Source organism: Silurus meridionalis, chromosome 4 (genome assembly GCF_014805685.1).
Source record: "Silurus meridionalis isolate SWU-2019-XX chromosome 4, ASM1480568v1, whole genome shotgun sequence".
In the NCBI taxonomy this organism is placed as follows: Eukaryota; Metazoa; Chordata; class Actinopteri; order Siluriformes; family Siluridae; genus Silurus; species Silurus meridionalis.
The window spans coordinates 1,291,092-1,315,479 of record NC_060887.1 but is presented as its reverse complement, the minus strand read 5'-3'; the positions used below and the strand labels follow the sequence as shown (position 1 = coordinate 1,315,479).

Sequence of the window (24,388 nt, the reverse complement as noted above, 5' to 3'; positions counted from 1 at the left end):
ACAGAAGGTGATGGTGTAGTACGTTACACAGGTGCTTTGCATGACGAAGTCCGTGAAGAGAAAACTGTGAGTTCTCGGAGCAACCAGCGAGCAGGCAGGAACTCCAAACGATTGGGCAAGGGTAATAGCCCTACGCACATGAAAGATACGGGTGATCAGCTTAAGTCCTGCAGGAAGATCATAGACAGAGTTCTGGATGGAATCTAGCCACATTCCATCTGGGGAGAACATGTCAGCATGGTGCAGAATGTCCATCACCGGTCTGAACGGGTCCGCATCAGTTTCCCAAACAAATTCGTCCTTTTCTGGAGGAAACCTGAACCATTTACGGGTAAATGATGGCACTGTTCACCTAAAGGACAGGTGGGCTGCTCCAGGCACCACAAGCAATTCTTTAGAAGAACAAGTAAATAACAAGCATCGCAGGGAGCTCTAAAGGTGTCAAAGTTGAAGCGATACCCCTCAGCACATGCTTTGATGTAGGCACACGTGCCTTGATGCAGACGCATACCTTTCAGAAGCCTCCTATGTTCACCAGCTGCCATGTTCCTGCACACAGCATAAAATACACACAACAACAACATGATTTATATACGATATAATCAAAGGCTCAGAATTGAAGCGTAGAAAGAGTTTAGTGATTTTAGTTATAAGGAAACGTTTGTTACAGTCATTTTTTCTTATCGACTAGGGCCATAATCCCTCCATCCAAATCCACATAGATGTTTTGATCCATATCTGTGGAGATGTTTTCTGTAGAAGACTCTTCACCTGTAATTTTATACACTGGGAGCTGTACGTATTGTCTAAACAATGACAAGGAATTCCACAACAGATAAAACATGACACGGCTGCAAGGATTATTAAAATTGTAGTCCCAGTCTGACCCTATTCTACTCTATTTATTAGTATATTATGTTAATTATACTTGGAGTAAACAGGTTACATGAGTTTGATTAAAATATGGGCTAAATAGGTTAAATTAAGCTACTTCATTGTGTCTAATAGATTCTATACTAAATATTAGGTCAATTTGTTGGATTAATATAAAAAGTTAAACTATAAAAGCTAAGATTAGCTAGCCGGCTAGTTGCCCATGCTAATGTCACTAAATAATTACTTTGTACTTTTCGAGTCTTCTACTAAATAATCTACAATATTCTGCCATAATTATTTAGACGACTTACCAGGTACCTGTATGAAGAAATGTTTAATAGAAGAGGATTTGTAATGTTTTTTTTAGTTGCTGCTAATCGCTGCTGCTTCTTGCTGCTGTTGGTTTGTTTGGTGGTTGTCAATTTTAGTGTCTCTTTACTTACAATTGGTAAATTCACAAATGAGAAACAAAAGCACGCTTTGAATTATATATACGTGTCACACTGTTACATCACACCTAGATGCCCCGCCCTCTGTCGGTGACATCATCATGTCACTCACTTTAGTTTTCTCTCTCTCTCTCTCTCTCTCACATACACACACACACACACACACACACACACACTCTGCGCATGTACAGATTACAGAGGGAAGATTACGCACAATCCGGAAGTTGACCCGAGAGTAGCAACATTCTGACCACCTGCTGGTTTCTTTTTGAGAGACTGCTGAAAGGAAATTTCTTGAACTATCTATGGACTCAGACTCGGTCGACCTCATTGTTCTGAATAGAAGTGACCGAACTGAACTCTTGAACCGAGTCACTTGAACTGAATCTAAGGAGTCAAAATCATCGAATCGAATCTTTTTAAACTGAATTGACCAAACTGAATGGACTGAATTATTAAAATTAATATAATAAATAGTTCTTTCTCTAGTGCTGAAGTCATATTGCTGAACAGCTGTACAGCTTCCTCCAGTCACTCTCGGTTTCCATCCTCATTTCTCTTCCTCACCTAAGAATCTTTGTTTCCTCAGAGATTTTCTGCGACTCTTTGGGCTTGTAGAGGTTCAGCTTTCTGTTTCTGCTGTTTCTCATAGTCAAAACCCAAAGTGCCCTCAGCTGAGCTTCATGTTTCTCCAATTGCTCTTGGTTTCTCAGAATGATCTTTTGATGATATATTTTATGGAGAGCAAAATATTTTAGGTTATTTAAAGTTGAATTTTATTTGTTCTGGAATAATTTTTCTGTCTGTTTTTATTAATATTTATGTTCAAAAAGCATTGTTTTAGTGTGTTCAATAAATGTTTATCCTGTTCGGCCCGCAACCTAAAGTGTGCTTTGAGTTTTGGCTCCCTGTGCAATTAAGTCTGACACCCTGATATAGATAAATATCATTAATTATTAATAATAACATAATTAAAGGTAAACTGAGCACATTTTTTATCTCAAAAGTGTGTATTAAACTGGTAGATCTTCACATTAGTCGATACCCAAGAAGTAGCTCTCGGTGTCAAAAAGGTTGGTGACCCTGATTTATAATCTTGTTACTTTTGTCCCCACATGAACATATACATTTTATATTTAGTCATTGTGATTTCACCCTTTTACATCGTATCTCTGTTGGTTTCTTTTATTCAGCTCCATCTCACAGACGTTCTGGGACAGCTCTTAGGAGCGTTCTCCTCCGACAGTATCGTCAATTTCAGCTCTTCTTCCTCACCACTGAGATTGCTCCATTTAATGAACATCTCTCTACTCCAGCTGTTCCAGAGAATAGAAGCTGTTCACATCGTGAAGAATACTTTTACACGTAATATGGGCACACAGACTTAGTCTGACCCTTCTGCTGTTTATCATCAGGTGACACAGACCGACAATAAAGACTATGACAACTCCCTCATTCCTGCATCAACTCTACTATCTCCTCCTTATCCTTCATGTTGGTCCCCTACTGATTATTCTCCTACTTCCCCCATTCTCTCACCTGATCATTATTATTATCCTCCCATATCTTCCCCTGAGTCTGATCCTGATTGCTCACCCATGTCTTCTGCAGCAGCAATGGCCCACAAACTCTTCTTTCCCAATAAACATGCTTAAGTCTGCCTTGTTTTTGTTTCTCCTACACACTCATAACATTAGTCAGACCCTATTCTACTCTATTTATTACTAACTGATTATTATTATTTTAATTATACTTTGAGTAAATAGGTTACATGAGTTTGATTAAATATACTATACTTATCACCAGTGTTGTGCTGGTTAATAAAAAATAGTAACTAGTTACAGTTACTCGTTACTTTATTCAAAAAGTAACTCAATTAGTTTGTTGATTATTTACACCAAAAAGTAATGCGTTACTGTTAAAACTAACTTTTTAGTTACTTTTTTAAAGAACCTTCTTTAATGTTCCCATTAATGCCCTTTTATGTGTTATGGTCTACAAACACAAAACTGACTTAAACACAAAGTCATTTTTAAACACTATTTTATTAAAGTCAGAGCAGCACAAACTGAATATATCACAAGCATTTCTGAAATAAATAACAAAACAAGCTGAATAATATATTCACAATCAAAAACTAAAGTGGCTTCTGCATCATAAAAGCTGTTGTGTTGAGCTCTTAAAAATGTTCCTTTCACAGCTGAAGTATGAAAACTATCAACAATGTAGAACAGAACACCGGGTTAGCTTCTAGCTTCTAGCTCCTCAGGCATGGAGTTTCTGGAGGTGTTGCTATCGCAGTAGATACGAGCTTCAAACCAGAAAGACACAGCTTACATTAGACTAAAAAGTTTTTGTCTTTATACTCAACTAAAGTGAAATAATGAGCATATTTCCACTTTGAGAAACTCGTCTTGCTCTCGCCTCGACTCGCCATTACTGCCGCACAGACCTGAATAAACTGAGACACACCCACAGTGCATCTTCTTTGTGTTTACAGTGGTTTATCCTCCAATACTACACTGCGTCGCTGCTGTAAACAGGTCAGACTGTAGTCTACACTTCAGCCCAAATTCATTCATTTAAAAAAGTAACAGGTAACGCACCATACGGTAACGGTAATGGAGTTACTTTATTTTTAACATGCACCAGGATGCCGCTGTTACGTGTCTGTGCTGTTTTCTTCTACTCCCCCCTCCTTGTGTTGGCTCTGTCTTCAGCTCTCTACTATATGTAGGTGGAGTCACCTGGGAAAAAAGGACCAATGAAGAGCAAGAGCCTGACCAGAGGAGGCGGAGCCTACAGTTCAAAAGCAGCCACTTGAAGTGACCACTGTTTGCTGGTGTAATTTAACAATAGATTAAATAAAAAGGGGTATAAGCTATCATGATAAATTATATATCATTCTAAAGGTCTAAGCCTCAAGCATCGATTTTAGATCACTGTTTTTCAATGGAACGCTTATAACGAATATATTTTCTAAATTTGTGTAAACAATACACACAAACAACATGCATAAAAACAGTACTTACACTATAATTGTAATAACGAGTCACAAACGCATCCAAACACACAATTGCTGCAAATTCCTGTTTATTTGAAAAGATAAGGTTCCACTGAACAACATACTGTAGAGCATTTTTGGTCTTTTGTTTGTATCTGTTTTAGAGTAACTTTTGCATAAAGAATGACATCTTGGTGGTAAAAAATAAATATGGCTGGTAGAATATAGTGTTAAAAAAACAAATGAGAGTAACCACTAAAAAAAGACAAAGACAGGAAGAATCTTATCAGTGATACAACTGAACTCTGCAGGTGTTTGTGGTGATGTTTTGCTTTGCACCACCTTTCATTTCCAATCTTTTATTTTCAGCCAGTTCCATAGAAAATGTAACCAATGAGTGCAGGATTTTAACGACACATGGGAGGTTTTTATTCCCCGTGTGGGCGAGTTCTTAGTTTTATTCATCTTTAGAAGCTCTTAGTGGTGAAAGAGCGTGGCGTGCACTGTGACGCACCTGGCAGGAAGTGGAATGCAGCTCTTTCCAGCTCGTGATAACTGAGCTTTGTTTACAAGAAATAAAAAAGGAAAGAAAAAGCGACAGCGACCTGGTGATCTGCATGTGGATGGAAAATCTGAGTCTATTTTACATCTGTGAGGGAGAAAAGGACCAGAAATATTCTCAGATAAATGTTTGTAGAAATCTACATGTTAATGATATCTTCATAAAATGTTAAATATACATACATGATACATGAGACTTTTAACCCAGTACTTTATTTAAGTACATCATTTATATAGAAACACGGTACACAGAGTATTGCATGATGGATTCTCTACATAACCATAAAAATATTCTTATTCATAACCATAAAGAATTTTTCTTTTCCACAGGAATGAAAGTGTTGAAAACCAGCGTCTGGCACTTAAAGGTATCTATAGTGTTGATGTTTATGTCTTCAGTGTGTAAGACGATACAAGCACATTATTACTGCATGATACGCTTTTATCAAATAAACATATAATATCATGAGTGTGATCTGAGCAGCTTTCATTTCATTTAGTAAATTATTTTACACAACACACCTTTAACATGTACAGAAATGATCAGATTGTAGACTGTATTCATTATGCAGAAATAAAACATGCAGCTTTGTTCTATTATTTATTTATTTATTTTATATGCAGAACCCATGAAGAACTGCATCAGACACGTCACAACCACGACTGCTAAAAGACCTCGAATCGATGCTGCACAGCACAAACACAACAAAACACAATCCCTCATCGCTTGTGCATTGGAAACTCTTCATGATGCCAGTTATGATTTATTATCTACTAACTGGGTTTCTGCACTACTTAAAGGCAGTTGTAAACTTCCTGGTCTGACAGATGAGGAAAAATTGGTCACATCTGTGTTTTGTGTAAACAAGGTCAGTTATTATCTTCTGTTTTATTTAGTGTGCACAAAATTCAAACAACTTTATTGTTTAGCTGTGGATTTGAGTTTTCTCATTTGTAAAAGTGAATTCAGTGCCCTGATGTTCTAATTCTAAATCTAAGTCTAATAGTTTTCCTAAACCTGGTCTACAGTCAAGTCTTAACTCCTTAATATTTGTTTTATATACATGATTTGAGGACATGTGTGATTTAGTTGGATATTGGATGATCCTTTTCTTTTGTCTTATTTAGTCTTTAGCAGAGACGTTTTGTCTGTGATTTTGGACAAGATCGAAGCAGAGAAACAGTCTATGAGACATGAACTCCTGCAGTCTCTCTGTAGGGGTTATGTAGCCTTATGTGAACAGTGAGGAGACTCTCATAAAGCTCATGCTCAAAACAGTGGAGATGATTGTGACATTTAAGTCAGTGAGTTTTCTAAGTTTAATTTATATTTTTCCAGTTAGATTTTGAGAGATATGTTTCTATTTATGCACATTGGACATCAACCTTCTCAGCAGCAGGTTCCATAGTGTAGCGGTCATCACGTCTGCTTTACACGCAGAAGGTCCTGGGTTTGACCCCCAGTGGAGCCATGCCCTTGAGTCTCTGATTCTAATTTTGGAATGCTTTTCCTCCATTTCTGTTTCAACCACAATGCAAAAACATGCAAAACTTTATTTCCAGGATTGAGTAACAATTTGTGAGTAATATATAAACCTCACTCATGTTTGCAACCTGCATGGTTCCACTGGAAGGACCTTCTGTGTGTAAAGCAGATGTGACGACCACTACCCTATGGATCCACACAATCATCTGCACAGCATAAATGAGCAGAAATAATGATTCAGGCAAAATGTTTTCCAGATTGCAACTATACAGTTTTGGGAAACTTGTTCCCAATGTACCCTCAGCTTTCTGTTCTCGGTTGAGAGGAATACAAGTGCTTTTCAAATACTGTATGAGAGTGTGTGATCTGGAGTCTGTGCAGCGGCTGCTGTTCTCACTCTATTTATTCCAGCTCTTTTTTAAAGTCGTGTTACATCCTCGATGACTTCAAACTTTACTCTTTACACTATTAATACAATTCTAAAATGAATTGTATTGATTTGTATGAATCATCTTGTACGAATTGTACGAATTGTATGAATGAAGAATATTTTTATTCACTCTATGGTGCTCGGTGGTCAGGGATAAAACACACAGCACACATTATGACGCGTCCACTGCAAAAAATATCCGTCAAAATAAAGAAATAAAAGCATGATTTAAGAAGAAACTCTACAGACTAGAAACAAGTCAAATGATTTCCAGTGCAGTAAAATAATTACACTTGGTAAGATTTCTTGAAATAAGAAGTGATTAAAGCGATGCTGCAGCACTCGTGTGTCTGTTTTCTGAAGCAGCTTCTGCACCTGACGCACAGCATGAGGACTCGACTTCTTTGATGGACCCTTGTGATGTCTGTTCTGAGTGGAACACGTCTTGAAAACCTCTGTATGACCCTGACCACTGTACTGTAACTCAGTGTCAGGATGTTACTGATCTTCTTATCGCCTCGGCATCATGGTGGAGTCTCCTGTCATCAGAGAGTCTTTACCATGAGGTGCCGTGTAGAACATCCAGTGGTCAGTATGAGAGAATTGAATAACAGAATATAAGATTTTTCTCCAAAGTTTAAATAACATTGGATTTTTTTCCATTTGATGAATTTTAAGTTCATTCATTTTTCATTCATGTATTTTTGCTCTTGTTGTGAAGTGAAGTTTGTGTCATTGCTGCTACACTGTGCATCTGAACGATCACGACTCAAATCTCACAATAAACTTTAGGGTTTTATCACATTTTCTACTTTCATTCATCTGATTGTCTCCCCAGTGTCCAACTGCTCCATGGCTTTGTGTATCAGTCACCTCACAACTATAGCAAAGAGTTTTTATTATTGACCGAGTAAATTCCAAGTGATTCAGTGCTTATGCTCAGAGACTGACCTGACACACACACACACACACACACACACACACACACACACACACACACACACACACACACACAATAAACACATTATTTGCATCTTTGCATTTTTTTTTTCAAACTACTGCTAAATGTTTGTTTACATTCACAATATTTATTATTATTATTATATGCACAAGAATTTTGAACTTTGTTCCACATGGATCGTGCAAGTAGTTAATGAAATTCTTGTGTATGTTTCTATTTTATTTCTGGTAACTAATCTTTCATAAAATAATATTGTATTGTGTATTTAATAATAATATATAAATGTGTATTTAAAGTTAATTAAAATTAAAATATTTAGGCGTTAATACTGCACTGCATTTAACTAATAATATTATTATTATTGTTATTTATTGTTATAATTTTAAATGTACTGATAGTTTGTATTTTGATTCTTTATATTTTGAAGTTTTATTTCAGATTAGTTTCAGTTAATAACTTGATGTGTTGAATTGAGGTGTTTGGACATTTATTCCAGCTCATAAATCCTATAAAACATGCAGCATTAAACATGAACTTCCAGCAGATGAACATCTCATAATACTGTCTGGAAGTGAGAAATGTACAGGTTGTTTTTACTCCATACACATGAACTTACTTTGATCAGAAACACAATCATACTCCAAATCAATTAATCAATAAAGTCAATAAAAGAATCCCAAACTGCTGTGTGTCTTGTCCTCGCTATTAATGACGTCATTAGAGCTCCACTACTTCTAATTACCTGCTGTGACAGTGAGCTCTAATACACATCACACTGCCACCTACTGGTCATTTATGATTCTGCAACATTCATGGAGTCACTCCGGTCAACTTCCGGTTCTCAACTCGGATTCACTCGCTTTATACACAGTTTACAGCCGTTTTTATCTTATTTATGACTGTAATATCGCTCTTCTCTCAGGAACAACAGAAAAGCTGTGAAGACATGATATTTTATCCGCTCTTTACCTCTGTAATGTGCGCATGCGCATAGTGTCAGGTTAAGAGAGACCGGGTTACGTCACAGACGGAGGGCGGGCATCTGCCTGTGACGTCACAGTAAGGCAACGTCTATAATTGGGAATGCGTCTCTGTTTCTCTCATTTCCGAGGTTTTGCTTGTGAGTAAAGAGGCATAAACATGGAGCTCTTCAGAAGGTTAAGAGAATTTTTCAAAGCAGAAGAACAAAAGAAAACTAAGCAGATTGCTGAAATGAAGGAGAAGCTGGAGCACATGGAGAAAGTAGAGAAAGACTTGGATGCATTTTCTCTTCTAATGATAGAGAAGATAACAGAAGAGAAAGAAGAGAAAGCCATTCTGCTACAGACGGTGCAAAAGCTGGAGGCTACTTTGGCTTCTGAGCGAAAGCAGCAGGAACAGGACATAACTGAGAGAAGCCAGAGCTGGGCGAGAGAACAAAACAACTGGAGGAACGTGTTGCTCAGCTTGAGTTTATTTTGGAGCAGACCACCATGGAGCTCCAGTCTTCCTGAAAATCCATGAGGAACTGGAGAAAACTGTAGACTGTGAGAGAGAGAGCTGGACAAGAGAACAAACGAAAGTGGAGGAACATGTTGCTCAGCTTGAGGTCACTTTGGATCAGACCACCATGGAGCTCCAGTCTTCCTGAAAATCCATGAGGAACTGGAGAAAACTGTAGACTGTGAGAGAGAGCTGGAAGAGAGAACAAAACAACTGGAGGAACGTGTTGCTCAGCTTAAGCTCACTTTGGAACAGACCACCATGGAGCTCCAGGATACTCAGAATCACTGTGAGAAAATAAAAAATAGTGCAGAGCAGGAGAGAGATCATTTGATCAGAGAGAAAGAGCGACTGGAGGAACGTGTTGCTCAGTTTGAGCCCACGTTGGATTTTGAGGAAAAACAAGAGGACGAAAGAGAGAAAACTAAACTTGACATAGAGGAGAGGAACAACTTACAGCTTCAGACCAACAGGGGGCTCCAGGATACCCAGAATCTCTGTGAGGAAGAAAAGAAGACTTCAGAGAATAAAACAGATCATTATATGAGAGTCCGAGGCGATGGGAGGAAATTGTTGCTCAGCTGAGACAAGAAAACATTCAAAAGAAAAGGAGAAATAGAAAAAAAAGAAGACGACAAGAGAAACAGAGAGTCTGAACATGCCTTTTTCCTCTTTCTGTTTCTCTTATGGCTATTTATGATAGTTTTACACTTATAGTCAATAGTATAAAGCTGAGTGTAAAGCTATTGTATCTTGTAGATCGTCTCGTCTTTTGATCATTTTTTATTTCTGTCTTGTCAAATCTTTTTTAATCTTTTTTTAAATCTTGATTTTAATCTTTTACTACAAAGAGTCACAATAAACACTAATAACAACCATTATTTTTGTCTTCCTTACAAACGCTGTATGACCTCCTCATGGATTCTTCCACTTAGTTTATATCGCTCTTGTGGGGCAGGGGGCTGTGGCTCGGGGTCATAATGCTGAGGGGGAGGGAGGTCAGGAGGAGAGGAAACTGGTCCTCAGTGCCACATTGTGCAAAACACCACACACCCTGATAATCTTACACACTTTTTCCGGGTGGTATAAAGTCTTCCACCTGAGACATCCAGAGCTCCACATCTGCATTTCTGGAGGTGAGGAGCGTCTGAGGGGTGAAGCCTCTGTCACCTGTCATATTATAGACTACATCAGGACAATGTTTACAATTTCTACATGTTGTTAAAGTCACCAAGAAGCCAGTCATCACGTCCTGCAGCTGCATAGATCACATAGATCCAGGAGCACAGCTGTAGGAATCTAAATCAGATTATTATTCAGTCATCATCATGGGCCGAGAAATCATCATGGTCCCTGGAGACTCTTTCTCTCCTTAATCTTCCATTGGTGTAATCCTCCAGCAGTGCCATCATGCAGCATTACACACGGGGGTCACCACAGCATTTATATGTTTACAGTAATTACACTGATCATTAACACCTTGGCAAAATCAGCATGAATTAGTGGCATCATCACCAGTGATACAATTTGAAGATGAAAATGTGACATGTGAACACGTTTCTTCATGCCAGTTTTGTCATGAACATCATTATAGTTAGGACTGAAAATGAGAACATAAAGAGAGTAACGACTGTGTGAGAGCGTAATGGCTGCATTTCCAGATTTATTGAAGGAAAATATGTCGTTATTTACACTGTGTTCTGCAGTTATCTAATGGTAGGGATTTGATGTTCTCCTGTATTCCATGCAGTCGGGCATCTCCTCCTCCTGCGCTCCCGTAGTGGAATGTGATGGTGAGACGCTGCTGATTACAAATTTAGAGTGAATTTTTATTTAACATTTGAGTTGGATTTTATAAGAAGGTGTTTATGAAACAACTATCACTCAGTACAAACCCAAATAACCTGCAGGATTTCATCTTCATGATCACAACACTTCAAACAAAACATCTACAGTACATACAGGATTCAGGGCCATTTTTCAATATTTATATGTTACGGTAATTTTGTATTATTTATATTAGGAGTCTTTAACGACTCTGTGCATATGTTTAAAAAATGACCATGTTACTGTGTGTACAATGATACTAATTGTGTTCATGTATTACAAACACTTTATTAGGAGCACCTATATATTCATATACACTGTGTGTGTGTGTGTGTGTGTGTGTGTGTGTGTGTGTGTGTGTGTGTGTGTGTGTGTGTGTGTGTGTGTGTGATTATTTGTACAAAGAGTTCCGTCTCATCACTTTCATTATTTTAGATCAAACATGTGCACTACTACTATCAGGTAAAATACAATGTCCTCGTAGGAAAAAACACCAAAAACAAAGTGTCCAAAAACTTACGACCCCCAGGCTGAAATAGTCCATGCAGAAACAAAACAGAGTAAGAACAGGAGTTTTGAGGGTTGGGATTTGGACTGTAGTTTATGTTAACAGTCTGCTACACTGACTCAGGACTACAGTTTGTATCTGATCATCACTTCACCTCAACATCATTTAGCTGTAATAAATGGACATTCAGTGAAACCCAGATGAGGACGGGTTTCCTCTGGTTCCTCTAAAGGTTTCTTCCTTATGCCGTCTCGGGGAGTTTGTTCTTGCTGCAGTCGCCACCGGCTTTTTCATCAGAGACAAACTTACACATAAAGAACATCATATTTATTTGTATCACCACATTATCTGTGTGAGAAATGCTCTATGTGTGCGTAATAAAATGTAATCTGAGAGAGAGAGAGAGAGAGAGAGAGAGAGAGAGAGAGAGAGAGAGAGAGAGAGAGAGAGAGAGAGAGAGAGAGAGAGAGAGAGAGAGAGAGAGAGAGAGAGAGAGAGAGAGAGAGAGAGAGAGAGAGAGAGAGAGAGAGAGAGAGAGAGAGAGAGAGAGAGAGAGAGAGAGAGAGAGAGAGAGAGAGAGAGAGAGAGAGAGAGAGAGAGAGAGAGAGAGAGAGAGAGAGAGAGAGAGAGAGAGAGAGAGAGAGAGAGAGAGAGAGAGAGAGAGAGAGAGAGAGAGAGAGAGAGAGAGAGAGAGAGAGAGAGAGAGAGAGAGAGAGAGAGAGAGAGAGAGAGAGAGAGAGAGAGAGAGAGAGAGAGAGAGAGAGAGAGAGAGAGAGAGAGAGAGAGAGAGAGAGAGAGAGAGAGAGAGAGAGAGAGAGAGAGAGAGAGAGAGAGAGAGAGAGAGAGAGAGAGAGAGAGAGAGAGAGAGAGAGAGAGAGAGAGAGAGAGAGAGAGAGAGAGAGAGAGAGAGAGAGAGAGAGAGAGAGAGAGAGAGAGAGAGAGAGAGAGAGAGAGAGAGAGAGAGAGAGAGAGAGAGAGAGAGAGAGAGAGAGAGAGAGAGAGAGAGAGAGAGAGAGAGAGAGAGAGAGAGAGAGAGAGAGAGAGAGAGAGAGAGAGAGAGAGAGAGAGAGAGAGAGAGAGAGAGAGAGAGAGAGAGAGAGAGAGAGAGAGAGAGAGAGAGAGAGAGAGAGAGAGAGAGAGAGAGAGAGAGAGAGAGAGAGAGAGAGAGAGAGAGAGAGAGAGAGAGAGAGAGAGAGAGAGAGAGAGAGAGAGAGAGAGAGAGAGAGAGAGAGAGAGAGAGAGAGAGAGAGAGAGAGAGAGAGAGAGAGAGAGAGAGAGAGAGAGAGAGAGAGAGAGAGAGAGAGAGAGAGAGAGAGAGAGAGAGAGAGAGAGAGAGAGAGAGAGAGAGAGAGAGAGAGAGAGAGAGAGAGAGAGAGAGAGAGAGAGAGAGAGAGAGAGAGAGAGAGAGAGAGAGAGAGAGAGAGAGAGAGAGAGAGAGAGAGAGAGAGAGAGAGAGAGAGAGAGAGAGAGAGAGAGAGAGAGAGAGAGAGAGAGAGAGAGAGAGAGAGAGAGAGAGAGAGAGAGAGAGAGAGAGAGAGAGAGAGAGAGAGAGAGAGAGAGAGAGAGAGAGAGAGAGAGAGAGAGAGAGAGAGAGAGAGAGAGAGAGAGAGAGAGAGAGAGAGAGAGAGAGAGAGAGAGAGAGAGAGAGAGAGAGAGAGAGAGAGAGAGAGAGAGAGAGAGAGAGAGAGAGAGAGAGAGAGAGAGAGAGAGAGAGAGAGAGAGAGAGAGAGAGAGAGAGAGAGAGAGAGAGAGTGGTGACCACGTACACCAGGCAAAGTGTGTCGGCCGGAAGGAAAAGATAGGAAAATATAATGTAAAATAAAAATAGTAAAATAAGCAAACAGCATGCAGGCAACATGCCTTAACTATACTCAAACAGCATATGCACATATTTTCAAAACACAAGTAGAAACGTAGGTGAAAAAATCATATAAAATATATATAAATATAAAAATGAGAAGAGTAATAGGTTAATAGGCACAACACATCGTCAGATAATAAAGAACGAGGAGAATAGTTGCAAGAATTTGTATAAGAGGTACACTGTCCAAAACACACAGGAAGTAAGCATGAGAGAGCATGAGCTTAAGATGCAGGCAGGATGAGAGTAAGACAGGAAATGTTATATAAAGAAGTATTATGGCATAAGAAATATATTTTAAGAAGATTTTAAGTAAAACTAAGTAAAAGACGAGAGCTATGAAAATTAGGAAAAGCATTTGGAGAAAAGTGCTGGTGTGTTAAAACTAAAGCCCTGGTTTGTAAAACTAGTAAAAAACACGTTTTATACAAAGTCTACACAAAACAAAACAAAGGATGATTTGCAGACATAGGAAAAAAAACCCAGACGAGATTTTTAGAAAAGTGCACGATCAGGGGATGTTTTTTAAGACAAGGTCTCCATCAAGAGATATTTTTGTACATGTAAATTAGAATCGTATGGAGGTGAACGAGGCCTCCTGGATATGGGTGGAATTTTAACTAAGAATAGGTAGAAACACACCAGAAAACTCGTGAGCAAAGGTGGGATATGCAAAGCCCCATAAAATCAATGATGTACGTAAATTGTGAGGGAGGAGATATTAGACACAATATGTACATTTTACTAGGTGTGAGATATAAAAAATAAGGATTGTTTATATCAAATTCGCACTCGCATGTGAAAGCTGACGGGTGTCATTGCTGTCAGGATGATTCTCTCCCGAGAGCTCCATGGGACGGGTCTGAAGTGACTGCAATAAAGCTGATTTTCTCCTTCTCATTCGTGACTGGAAGATGTCTTCATTTGGTTTGTTATGTATTATTTTAAGTTTTTGTAACTTATTGGTAAATGATTAGTGAACAGCTAAAACTAATTTGAGTATTGAGCCACAATTGTTATGTCTATTCGGACATGGGGTCTGAGTTACGAGACCCTGACCACTGTACTGTAACTCAGTGTCAGGATGTTACTGATCTTCTTATCGCCTCGGCATCATGGTGGAGTCTCCTGTCATCAGAGAGTCTTTACCATGAGGTGCCGTGTAGAACATCCAGTGGTCAGTATGAGAGAATTGATTAACAGAATATAAGATTTTTTCTCCAAAGTTTAAATAACATTGGATTTTTTTTCATTTGATGAATTTTAATTTCATTCATTTTTTCATTCATGTATTTTTGCTCTTGTTGTGAAGTGAAGTTTGTGTCATTGCTGCTACACTGTGCATCTGAACGATCACGACTCAAATCTCACAATAAACTTTAGGGTTTTATCACATTTTCTACTTTCATTCATCTGATTGTCTCCCCAGTGTCCAACTGCTCCATGGCTTTGTGTATCAGTCACCTCACAACTATAGCAAAGAGTTTTTATTATTGACCGAGTAAATTCCAAGTGATTCAGTGCTTATGCTCAGAGACTGGACTGACTAAAATAAGGCTGTAATACTGCACTGTATTTAACTGTCCAAACCAGATTTATTCTAGTTTTACACATTTTAATAGTCACTACTTTACCTTCAGAAAACTGACATGCGCTTGTAAGTGCCACTAACTCTGCAGCTTGTGTATAGTAATGATTTAGCTTTAACTATTTCATCAGGTAAACTTACAAACGCATATCCACATAAATACACATCATCAGAAGGTTTTGAACATGAACCATCTACATATAGACAATCCCCCTCTTCCTGGGCCGTGTCTAAAAGTTAGGGCCTTCAAGAGGTCTCTTGTTCAATGTGTTTAAGGCAATCATGTGCGTCGTCAAAACCATCTACCGTATTTTCCAGACTATAAGCTGCTTCATTTTTCCCATGCTTTGAACCCCACGGCTTCAACAATGAAGCAGTTAATTTATGGATTTTTCCCGGGTTTTTCCCGTTAGGCCAAAAACCTGAGCCCCATAACATTAGACCAATGAAATTGCCGGATGGGTTAAGGTGAACCAATGAAATTCTTTATATCAAATCATGTGCGCTCCCACTGAATCGGGCCGCACCACATCATAAATATGGATGAGGTTCCTCTGACGTTTGACCTGCCTCTCAATCGGACTGTCAACAGAAAATGCGAATCATTTGTCTCCCCCGCATGGACTCAGTTCAGAAAAACTGACCAAGAAGGTACACACTTGTCAGAAGTGGGATTCAAACCCACACCTCCAGAGGAGACTGCGACCTGAACGCAGCGCCTTAGACCACCTTAGACCCATGTACTGATCACATGCATAAATTGGAAGTAATAGGATTTTAAAATTGGTTTTACCTTTCTCCACTCTGAAGTGATACTCGTTCTTATCTGTGGTCTCAATCTATGTCCACCTCTCTGCTAATCACGGCTTAGACCACTCGACCATCCTGACAGGCTAAGCTTAATGTTTCTTACCTTGGTGACCATGTCTAGGCCATATGGTGAACACGCAAATGTAGCAGACGTATTTTGTTTGTGGTTTAAATGTTGTTATCTGTCATTAATAATGTTATTGTTATGAGTGTGTAACTGTATTTATAGTACAGTAGCACATACAGTAGCCTTTTAAGTAGTGCTGTGGGTTAGTGTTTGTGTTACTAGTATGTAAATGTAGTTATTTCTTAGCTATTAAAACAAAACATGTTTTAAATGTCCCAGAAATGTCTAAAAAGTCACACAAGGCTTTAGAGGACGATGAGTGGACGTCTCGTCTGTGGCGGTAGAGAATGATGAGTGGGCACTGGGGTTCTGCTCTGAAGCTGCTTCCCATCAGAAGAAATGGTTTGATCTGTTTCATAAGGTTTGTGCAGACAAAAATTTATAAGAGAACATGATTAAACACAGGTACCATAACCTCAATTACAATAGATTTGTATTTTTTAAAATTGCCTTTTAATTTTGCCTTTATGAGACCATTTATTAAAATGTTTTATATTATAGTTTTATATTTATAGATCTTCATATCACTTCACTTCTGCCCTCAGACTCTCACTAGTGTACAGAGATGATTGTGGATTAAACATATTAATGTGTGAATGTTAGATTTTCAATGTTTCTTCTTATTTAGATCTGTAAAAAATACCAAGACTAAAAGGTAAATAAAACCTGTGTTCCACACTCTTTATTGTTCTTTTACCAGGTCATAAGTGTTCCACCTGCTGCAAGTGTTCCACCTGCTTTACTCCACTCCTACTGCTGTAGCGCCCCCTACCTCCACCCCCAACATTATACAGCCTGCACTTACATTATCACTGCTCATTCATTATTTTTATATTTTATAGTCATATTGTCTTTTATTGGATAGAAGATTTTGTGTTTTCTTCAAAAGGGAAATCAGATCTTTACTTTTCCAGCACACGTATGATTTTACATGAATGTCAGTCTGTTTTGTCGCCTCTTTTTACTTTACAAAGTCACAGTTTGCTGGATCCTTCAGCAACAATTCAGCAGCCAAACCTAATGTAAATGTACCAATGCAGATTCATGCAATTGAAAAAGATCTTCATATGTCATCATCATCATCATTATTATGCTTAAGTTAATAATTTACAATATGTGTCTTTACAGCCTGGTAGTTAAAGTCCATCTCCTTCAGCCAGTCCTTCATCTGCATCCAGTCCTTCATCTGCATCCAGTCCTTCATCTGCATCCAGTCCTTCATCTGCATCCAGTCCTTCATCTGCAGCCACACCTGCTGTTTATTCCAGTTCTGCTCCTCTAATTATTTATTTCCGGTATTTTAAGCCACTCAGAGACTTGATATCATTTTACTGTTTATAAATATTTTTGCTAATATTATATAGTTGTGTTTTACTTTTGTGGATTTACTGCTATTTGTATCTATAGTTTTGTATTTGTATTTGTACCTTTGTGTGTTTGCATTAATAATACTTTATCGTTTGACATTTTTGTAGCATTTTCAGTCATTAAAAATAAAATGTTTTATTGTACATAGAACAGTGACTCGTAAATTATTCTGTGAACCTGCTGAACCCATTATCATCATCATTATTATTATTATAATTATTTATATATATATATATATATATATATATATATATATATATATATATATATATATATATATATATATATATATATGAACTTTATGTGTTTATGATGTAAACAATTATAAACTCAATCTGAACAGAGTGGGGGTCATCCTGATTATGTTCCTCATCAAAACCCACTAAGAATATGAACGTGATCTTCAGTCAATTTAGTGAGAATCCATAGTCTGGATTCTTCTGAAAACACACACAAAAGCCCTACATCACCTCTAATCCTTTTCATCTAGTAGCAGCTCTACATTTAGCTGCAACTGCACTAATACTACATTACAAATGATACAAATGTACTATGATTTAAGTGAATCAATGCTTCAGTTCAGTGAGATTACAAGTTGGGTTTAAAGCTGTAGATTTTATAGGAGGGTGGATTTTATTAGAACATACTGTTCTTTCCTGATGAAGCATCAGTGGAATTCATGATGGAGATGCTGAACCAGCTGGACGTTGACACTTTTATTTAATGGTTTATATATTTATAGTGTTTTAAATGCCTTTATTATACAGTTACAGCAGTAGGAACTGTTATAAGAGCTGGTGCACAAATAGAGGAAACACCCACACATGCAGAATAAAATTAGAAAGAAGAATTACAAACTATTTGTATAAAATCTCTATGAAATAAATGAAAATCATCAGGCTATAATACTGCACTGTATGTCACTGGCTAAAAAAGAGATATTGTAGTTAAAAAATATTGATGCATTAAAAGCTTTGATATTATAAATATGAATGAATGAAGGTTTAAAAGTGTGATGTTCATTTGTTGCTGGTTTCAGGAAAATATTTATTAAAATGTTCTTCTTTCATGCATGTGTATCACAATCACTTGACAAGTTCCTCTTAAAGTTCTTATAAAATGTTTAATAATCACGATTCAAAACACTCAAACACATTTACATTGTGGATTGTCTTTATTTATTTCCCTAAATAATATATTAATAAAAAAAGAAAAAAAGAAGTATATAAACAAAAAAATATAATAACATGCAATATTAATATCATATTTAAAAAAATTATAATTATTATTATTATAAATATATATTTTTCTTCTTGTTCTTCCTCTTTTTCTTTGTGCCAAAGAGCATCTTTGTTTCCTGAAAGAAAAATGCAGAGGAGTTTTAGTCTACACAGTCTGTGTGTGTGTGTGTGTGTGTGTGTGTGTGTGTGTGTGTGTGTGTGTGTGTGTGTGTGTGTGTGTGGATACTCACCGACTTGACTCCTGCTTCTCCTGTTTTTAGGATCATGTTCATTTCATCCACCTGCACACAAACACACACATATACACTTCTATCACACGTGTGTCACGTGCATATAAAGAGTGAATAGAGGAGTGATGTGTGTGATTATGAATAGATGTAAATGAGGAATTTGTGGGTGGGGTTTTGTTACCACATGACCAAAACTTAATCATCATATTAATATAATATTATTTAACATAATAATACACTCGTTACTACAACCACTTATTACAAATCATTCCTAAATATAATATTACTGTGTGTGTGTGTGTGTGTGTGTGTGTGTGTGTGTGTGTGTTTGCTCACTTTGGCTCGCAGAAGATCAGGATCAGAAATCATGTTCATGATTTCAAAGTTGTTTTTACTCCCAATCAGCATCCATGAAATTTTATTCGCTTCAGCCGGGTGGATTTTCTCTACCAGAGGCAACAGATGATCATCTGCAGAGAGAGAGAGAGAGAGAGAGAGAGTGTTACTGAAACTGCGTGTGTGTGTGTGTGTGTGTGTGTGTGTGTGTGTGTGTGTGTGTGTGTGTGTGTAACACTTACGTGCCATCTGGATCTGCATTTCAAAATCTGCAGACTCCAACATGTAAATAGTTAAGCGCTTCTGAGGTGCTGCAGCCATGGATACATCCTGCACATCTGGAACATGAGATGGAGCTGGACTCTGTTCTACAGCTGGAACATGAGATGGAGCTGGACTCTGTTCTACAGCTGGAACTTGAGGTAGAGCTGGACTCTGTTCTACAGCTGGAACTTGAGGTAGAGCTGGACTCTGTTCTACAGCTGGAACTTGAGGTAGAGCTGGACGCGGTTCTACAGCTGGAACTTGAGGTAAAGCTGGTTTCTCATCCACAGTTGTGTGCTCTTCTACAGCAGGAACTGTGTTTACTGCTGGGGCATTTTCTTTATTTGGCTCTACCTTCTGGCTTGGTGTGAAGGGAGTCATATTCTGAGTCTGTAACACAAAGACACACACAGCTGTTAACAGTGAATTTAATTTTGTTTTATCAGATCATCATCACTGCTAGCAGGAGGCTCTTGAGGGAACCAGCTAGAGGAGGTTCTTTAACCTTTTCAGCCAGTAACCCATTTAACTGCAATATTGAACTTTAGCATCAAATCATTTTAATGTGGACAGCATGGGGTGGTAGATGTTTAGGATACAGTCTTCACCTGCACATTCTTCATCCTCTGCACGTTAGGATGGACAGGGTTATCCTGGTGTTCTGGTCTCAGTAAGGTCTTCTGCTTGTTAATGAAGACCTGGGTGTGGTGGTTCCTCTCAGTCTCGCGCTCCTTACGAGACTTAAAGTGTTGGATGGAGCTGTAACACAACAGAGACACTGCTCTTACACACTGCTGTTAGTCTTTATGCCGACACCAGAAAAATTACCCCCTGACGCTGACTGAAATCCCCTCATATGACCAAACCCACACTTTATATTAATAGCTTACACTTTATGGCCGTTAAGAAGTTTGCCATTGAGTTTCTCCTTTGCCAAACCGCCGCCTCTGGAGACTCAAATTGACGTATCCATATCCTTTTGTCCCCGTCTTGTAACGGACAACCTTCAGGAGAGACACGTCATGTCAACACACAATTCATATCAAACAGATCTAATACAGGACTTTAGTAGAAAACATGCTAATCATGCTATACAGATGTTATTCAGATCCAAACAGTTTAAAGCACAAACCCTGCATGACAGGATCTTCCCAAAGACTGAAAACAGGTCAAAAAGGGCCATGCTGTCAATCTTCTCCAGGTCCAAGTTCTTGATGAACAAGTTCCGATGCCACTTTTCCTCATGGTGGAATCCCTCTGAGACCACATGACTCTCATAGGGTTCCCCATAAGGAGCTCACAATTAAGTGTTGCCAACGCTCGCTCAGCTGAGGAAACAAAATTCATTACAGGTCATTCATTTCAGTAAAAAAGACTGGGGAAAGATGGGTGAGGAGAAAACACTCTCAAATTTTATTTAAGGCACAAAACCTGACCATATTCACGTAATAAAGTAGTAAAATAATACAGAAATTACTCCTGGAGTATTAAGTAGACAATAAACTGGTATAGATGCAGAAATAGTGTATTGGGGTTTAATGAGGATTTAATTACCATCGGCTCGCTGGTAAAAGTTGACGTAGGCGTAACTGAGTGAAACGCCGGTGTTCCAGTTCCTGCAGATCCGGATGGAGTGAACGTGGCCCACAGAGCTGAATTTCTCCATCAGCATGTTTTCTGTCACTTCATGGTGCAGATCACCAACATACAGTGCTGAAATACTCGAATTCATTTTGATCTAAAAAAACAACAAACAAACAAACAAACTGTCAGTTATAAACAAGAGAAAAAACACCAAACCTACAGTCTTAAACAGAAAAACATCAGTATGAGTGAACTACAATCAGTTTCTACTCTGAAATGTTGAAAGATTTTAAAACATACAGGTTTAAAGGATCCTACATTTCTACATTTCAGTACAAAAATAAAGTTAACAAAAAGCACAAAACAGTGTAAAAAGTATTCAGAATAACTATATATATAGCAAAGCTACTTATCAGGTACCTAATAGTCAGTAGTAGATGAACAGTTATAATGTTTATCAGTCGCTGCTGCTGCTTTTATTGCTTCTGTGTGTTTGTTTGATGGTTGTCAAGGAGATACTAGAATTTTGATGATGACGTCATAGAAACTTTTCTGCAGTATCACTCTGGTCACATGACCAGTTGGACACATGAATCACAGACACTTGAATCACAAACACTATAGAAATATTATTTTAATACAAAACTTTAAATATCAATAAGATCAAAATAAAAATGGTCCTGAATCCTGCATGTACACAAAACAGACCAATAAATCCCATTTAAAATGCTTTCAGTGATTCTACATCCTGCGCCTGATCTACACTGTGTGGACAAATGTATTGAGTCTAAATTTGACAATGAAGAATAAAAAAGCGAGAATATTTCCAGAAATGTTGCAGTGAGGAGAAATTGACATAATTAAAGGAGCAGAACTGGAAGAAACAGCAGGACCAGATGCAGATGAAGGACCGGATGCAGGACTGGATGCAGATGAAGGACCGGATGCAGATGAAGGACTGGATGCAGATGAAGGACCGGATGCAGATGAAGGACTGAATGCAGAAGAAGGACTGGATGCAGATGAAGGACTGGATGCAGATGAAGGACCGGATGCAGATGAAGGACTGGATGCAGATGAAGGACTGGATGCAGATGAAGGACTGGATGCAGATGAAGGATTGGATGCAGATGAATCACTGGCTGAAGGAGATGGACTTTGACTACCAGGCTGTAAGACACATATTGTATATTATGAACTTAAACATAATGATGATGATAATGACATATAAAGGTCTTTTTAAATGACATAAAAGTGCAGGCTGTATAATGGTGGGGGTGGAGGTAGAGGGCGCTACAGCAGTAGGAGTGGAGTAAAGCAGGTGGAACACTTCGACATCGTATTTGAATCCAAATGAGGTTTCTTAATGAGGGGCTTAATAACTGCTAACTTGAGAGATTTAAGGACGTGACCTAAAGATAGTGAGGAGTTAATAATATTGAGAAGAGACTCACCAGCTGTATGTAACACTTCCTTCAATAGATCAGTAGGAATGGGATCTAACTGACATGTTGTTGATTTAGCTTTGGTAATAACATTATACAGCTCTTCCTGTCCTATACATGTAAAACAGTGTAGATGTGGAGTTGTAGGTGAGATTGTGTCAGGAGATGCTGTCAGAGGTTGAACCGCCACAATTGTTTTTCTAATGTTATCTATTTTTTCAGTGAAGAAATTCATAAAGTCGTCACTACTAAATTTGTAGTTAATTTAGCTACTGTACTGAAAAGGAACCTGGGATTGTTTTTGTTGTTTTCTATGAGTTTGCTCAGGTGTTCAGCTCTAGCAGCTTTTAGCGTCTGTCTGTAGCTTTGGGTGCATGTTTAAAAGACCAAACTTTAGAACTTTTTGGTGTTTCTTATCTGGCATTTTTCAGTTTTAACTGCAATAAGATTATTTCTGGATCTTGTGTATTTAATTCTTGGTTTTACTACATGAGGAATAGATACGGTTTCTATAAACTGGGCTGTGTGTGAACTTGTAACTATTTGGTTTGCTGTATAAATGTTCTCATAGTCGTAAATTTCCTGATGTCTTACCAGTCAGATGTTGTGAAGTATCCTAGAGATGTTATCTGATAGCACTGCTGCTCCAACTCTGCTGGGGTGCAGGCCATCAGGGCGGAAGAACCTCGGACGCTCCCAGAAACAGTTCCAGTTATTAATAAAGAGAAGTTTGTGTTCTCGACACCATGACTGTAACCATTCATTTAGTGCAAAGAGTCTACTAAACTTCTCAGCCCCTCGCTGGTAAGTGGGAAGAGGTCCTGACACTATGATCCTCGTTGTGGGTGATGTGCTGCGTACCGTCTCCACCAGGATCCTGAAATCTCTCTTTAAGATCTCCGTTTGCCTCAGCCGGGTGTAGTTCGTTCCGACATGAAGAACAACCGCTCCGAAGTTCTCGTTCAGGATCGCGGGTACCTGCGCAGCGACATCGAGAACACGAGCACCAGGAAAACAGCGAGTGTGCACTTTACCTTTAGCTCCGGTAGCGCGGACATGCCGGACGATGGAATCTCCAAGAATCACAGTATGGCTTTCCGTCTATGGTTTCATCCACATCATGACCTGCTCCCATCCTGCTGCCACCTAAAAAGATAAATAAATAACAACAATCTGCACTTACTTTATCTTTAATAAGAGTTTACAGTAAATACATTTACAAATAAATACATAAATACAATATGAAAATAAATAATAAATTGGCAATTCACACAACAAACAAATTGAATACATTTTTCAGTACACACACACACACACACACACACACACACACACACACACACACACACACACACACACACACACACACACATTTAAATCACTATCTCTCTAATCACACTTAATTCCTCCAGGATTAATTACAGGTTGGTGACCTCTAACCTCTCGTGTGGTGCTGATGTTCCTCCTCAGAAGTCCGTCTGCTGTCTGAAGTCTCAGCTCCACCCTCTTCAGGTCATCAGACTTCATCAGGGCTGTCAATTAAACACAACCTATGTTTATCTACACTTATGATACCAGGACGAGAAAAAACCCCTCTGAAGATGTTCTTCTTAAAGGCAGCATTTGTGCTGGTTTAGAAATAAAACTGCATCAAGTCTACCCAACCAACACACTGCTTTTACACCACAAACACAAACACTTTTCTCTTTTCTGATCAGACGAGCTGCCATTTGTAATGTTCTTATACTAACAAATGAAACTCCCATCCACGGTTTCAGGAAGAAAATCAGCACAGCTCAGTTTAGAGTTCCTCCATAAGGCCTCCACTTCCTTTTGGCTCTAAAGTGAAGAAAACACAGCAATGACTTGAACAAAAGAACCTTTTCAACTAGTATGACAAAACACTTTCCTTTTTTCAGTCATGTTCTATAGAAGATCTCACAGCTCACC

The 24,388-nt window shown here is 38.6% G+C and overlaps 2 protein-coding genes and 1 non-coding gene across 4 annotated transcripts in view; 2 read left to right on the top strand and 1 right to left on the bottom strand.

The window, feature by feature from the left end:
- Positions 1 to 24,388, top strand: part of LOC124384638 (eukaryotic translation initiation factor 4 gamma 3-like) — a 1,295,064-nt gene that overhangs the window by 342,508 nt on the left and 928,168 nt on the right. The window lies entirely within an intron of this gene.
- Positions 6,290 to 6,362, top strand: trnav-uac. The gene has a single exon. It is a non-coding gene; the product is annotated as a tRNA-Val (tRNA).
- Positions 18,549 to 23,465, bottom strand: LOC124384498 (spliceosome-associated protein 49-like). The gene is given in 11 exon segments (XM_046847412.1): positions 18,549 to 18,695; positions 18,810 to 18,860; positions 19,146 to 19,279; positions 19,388 to 19,799; positions 20,018 to 20,168; positions 20,300 to 20,343; positions 20,375 to 20,413; positions 20,542 to 20,636; positions 20,639 to 20,737; positions 20,964 to 21,147; positions 23,300 to 23,465. Coding segments are annotated over 10 exon segments (1,269 nt in total). The 5' UTR covers positions 21,142 to 21,147; positions 23,300 to 23,465; the 3' UTR covers positions 18,549 to 18,629.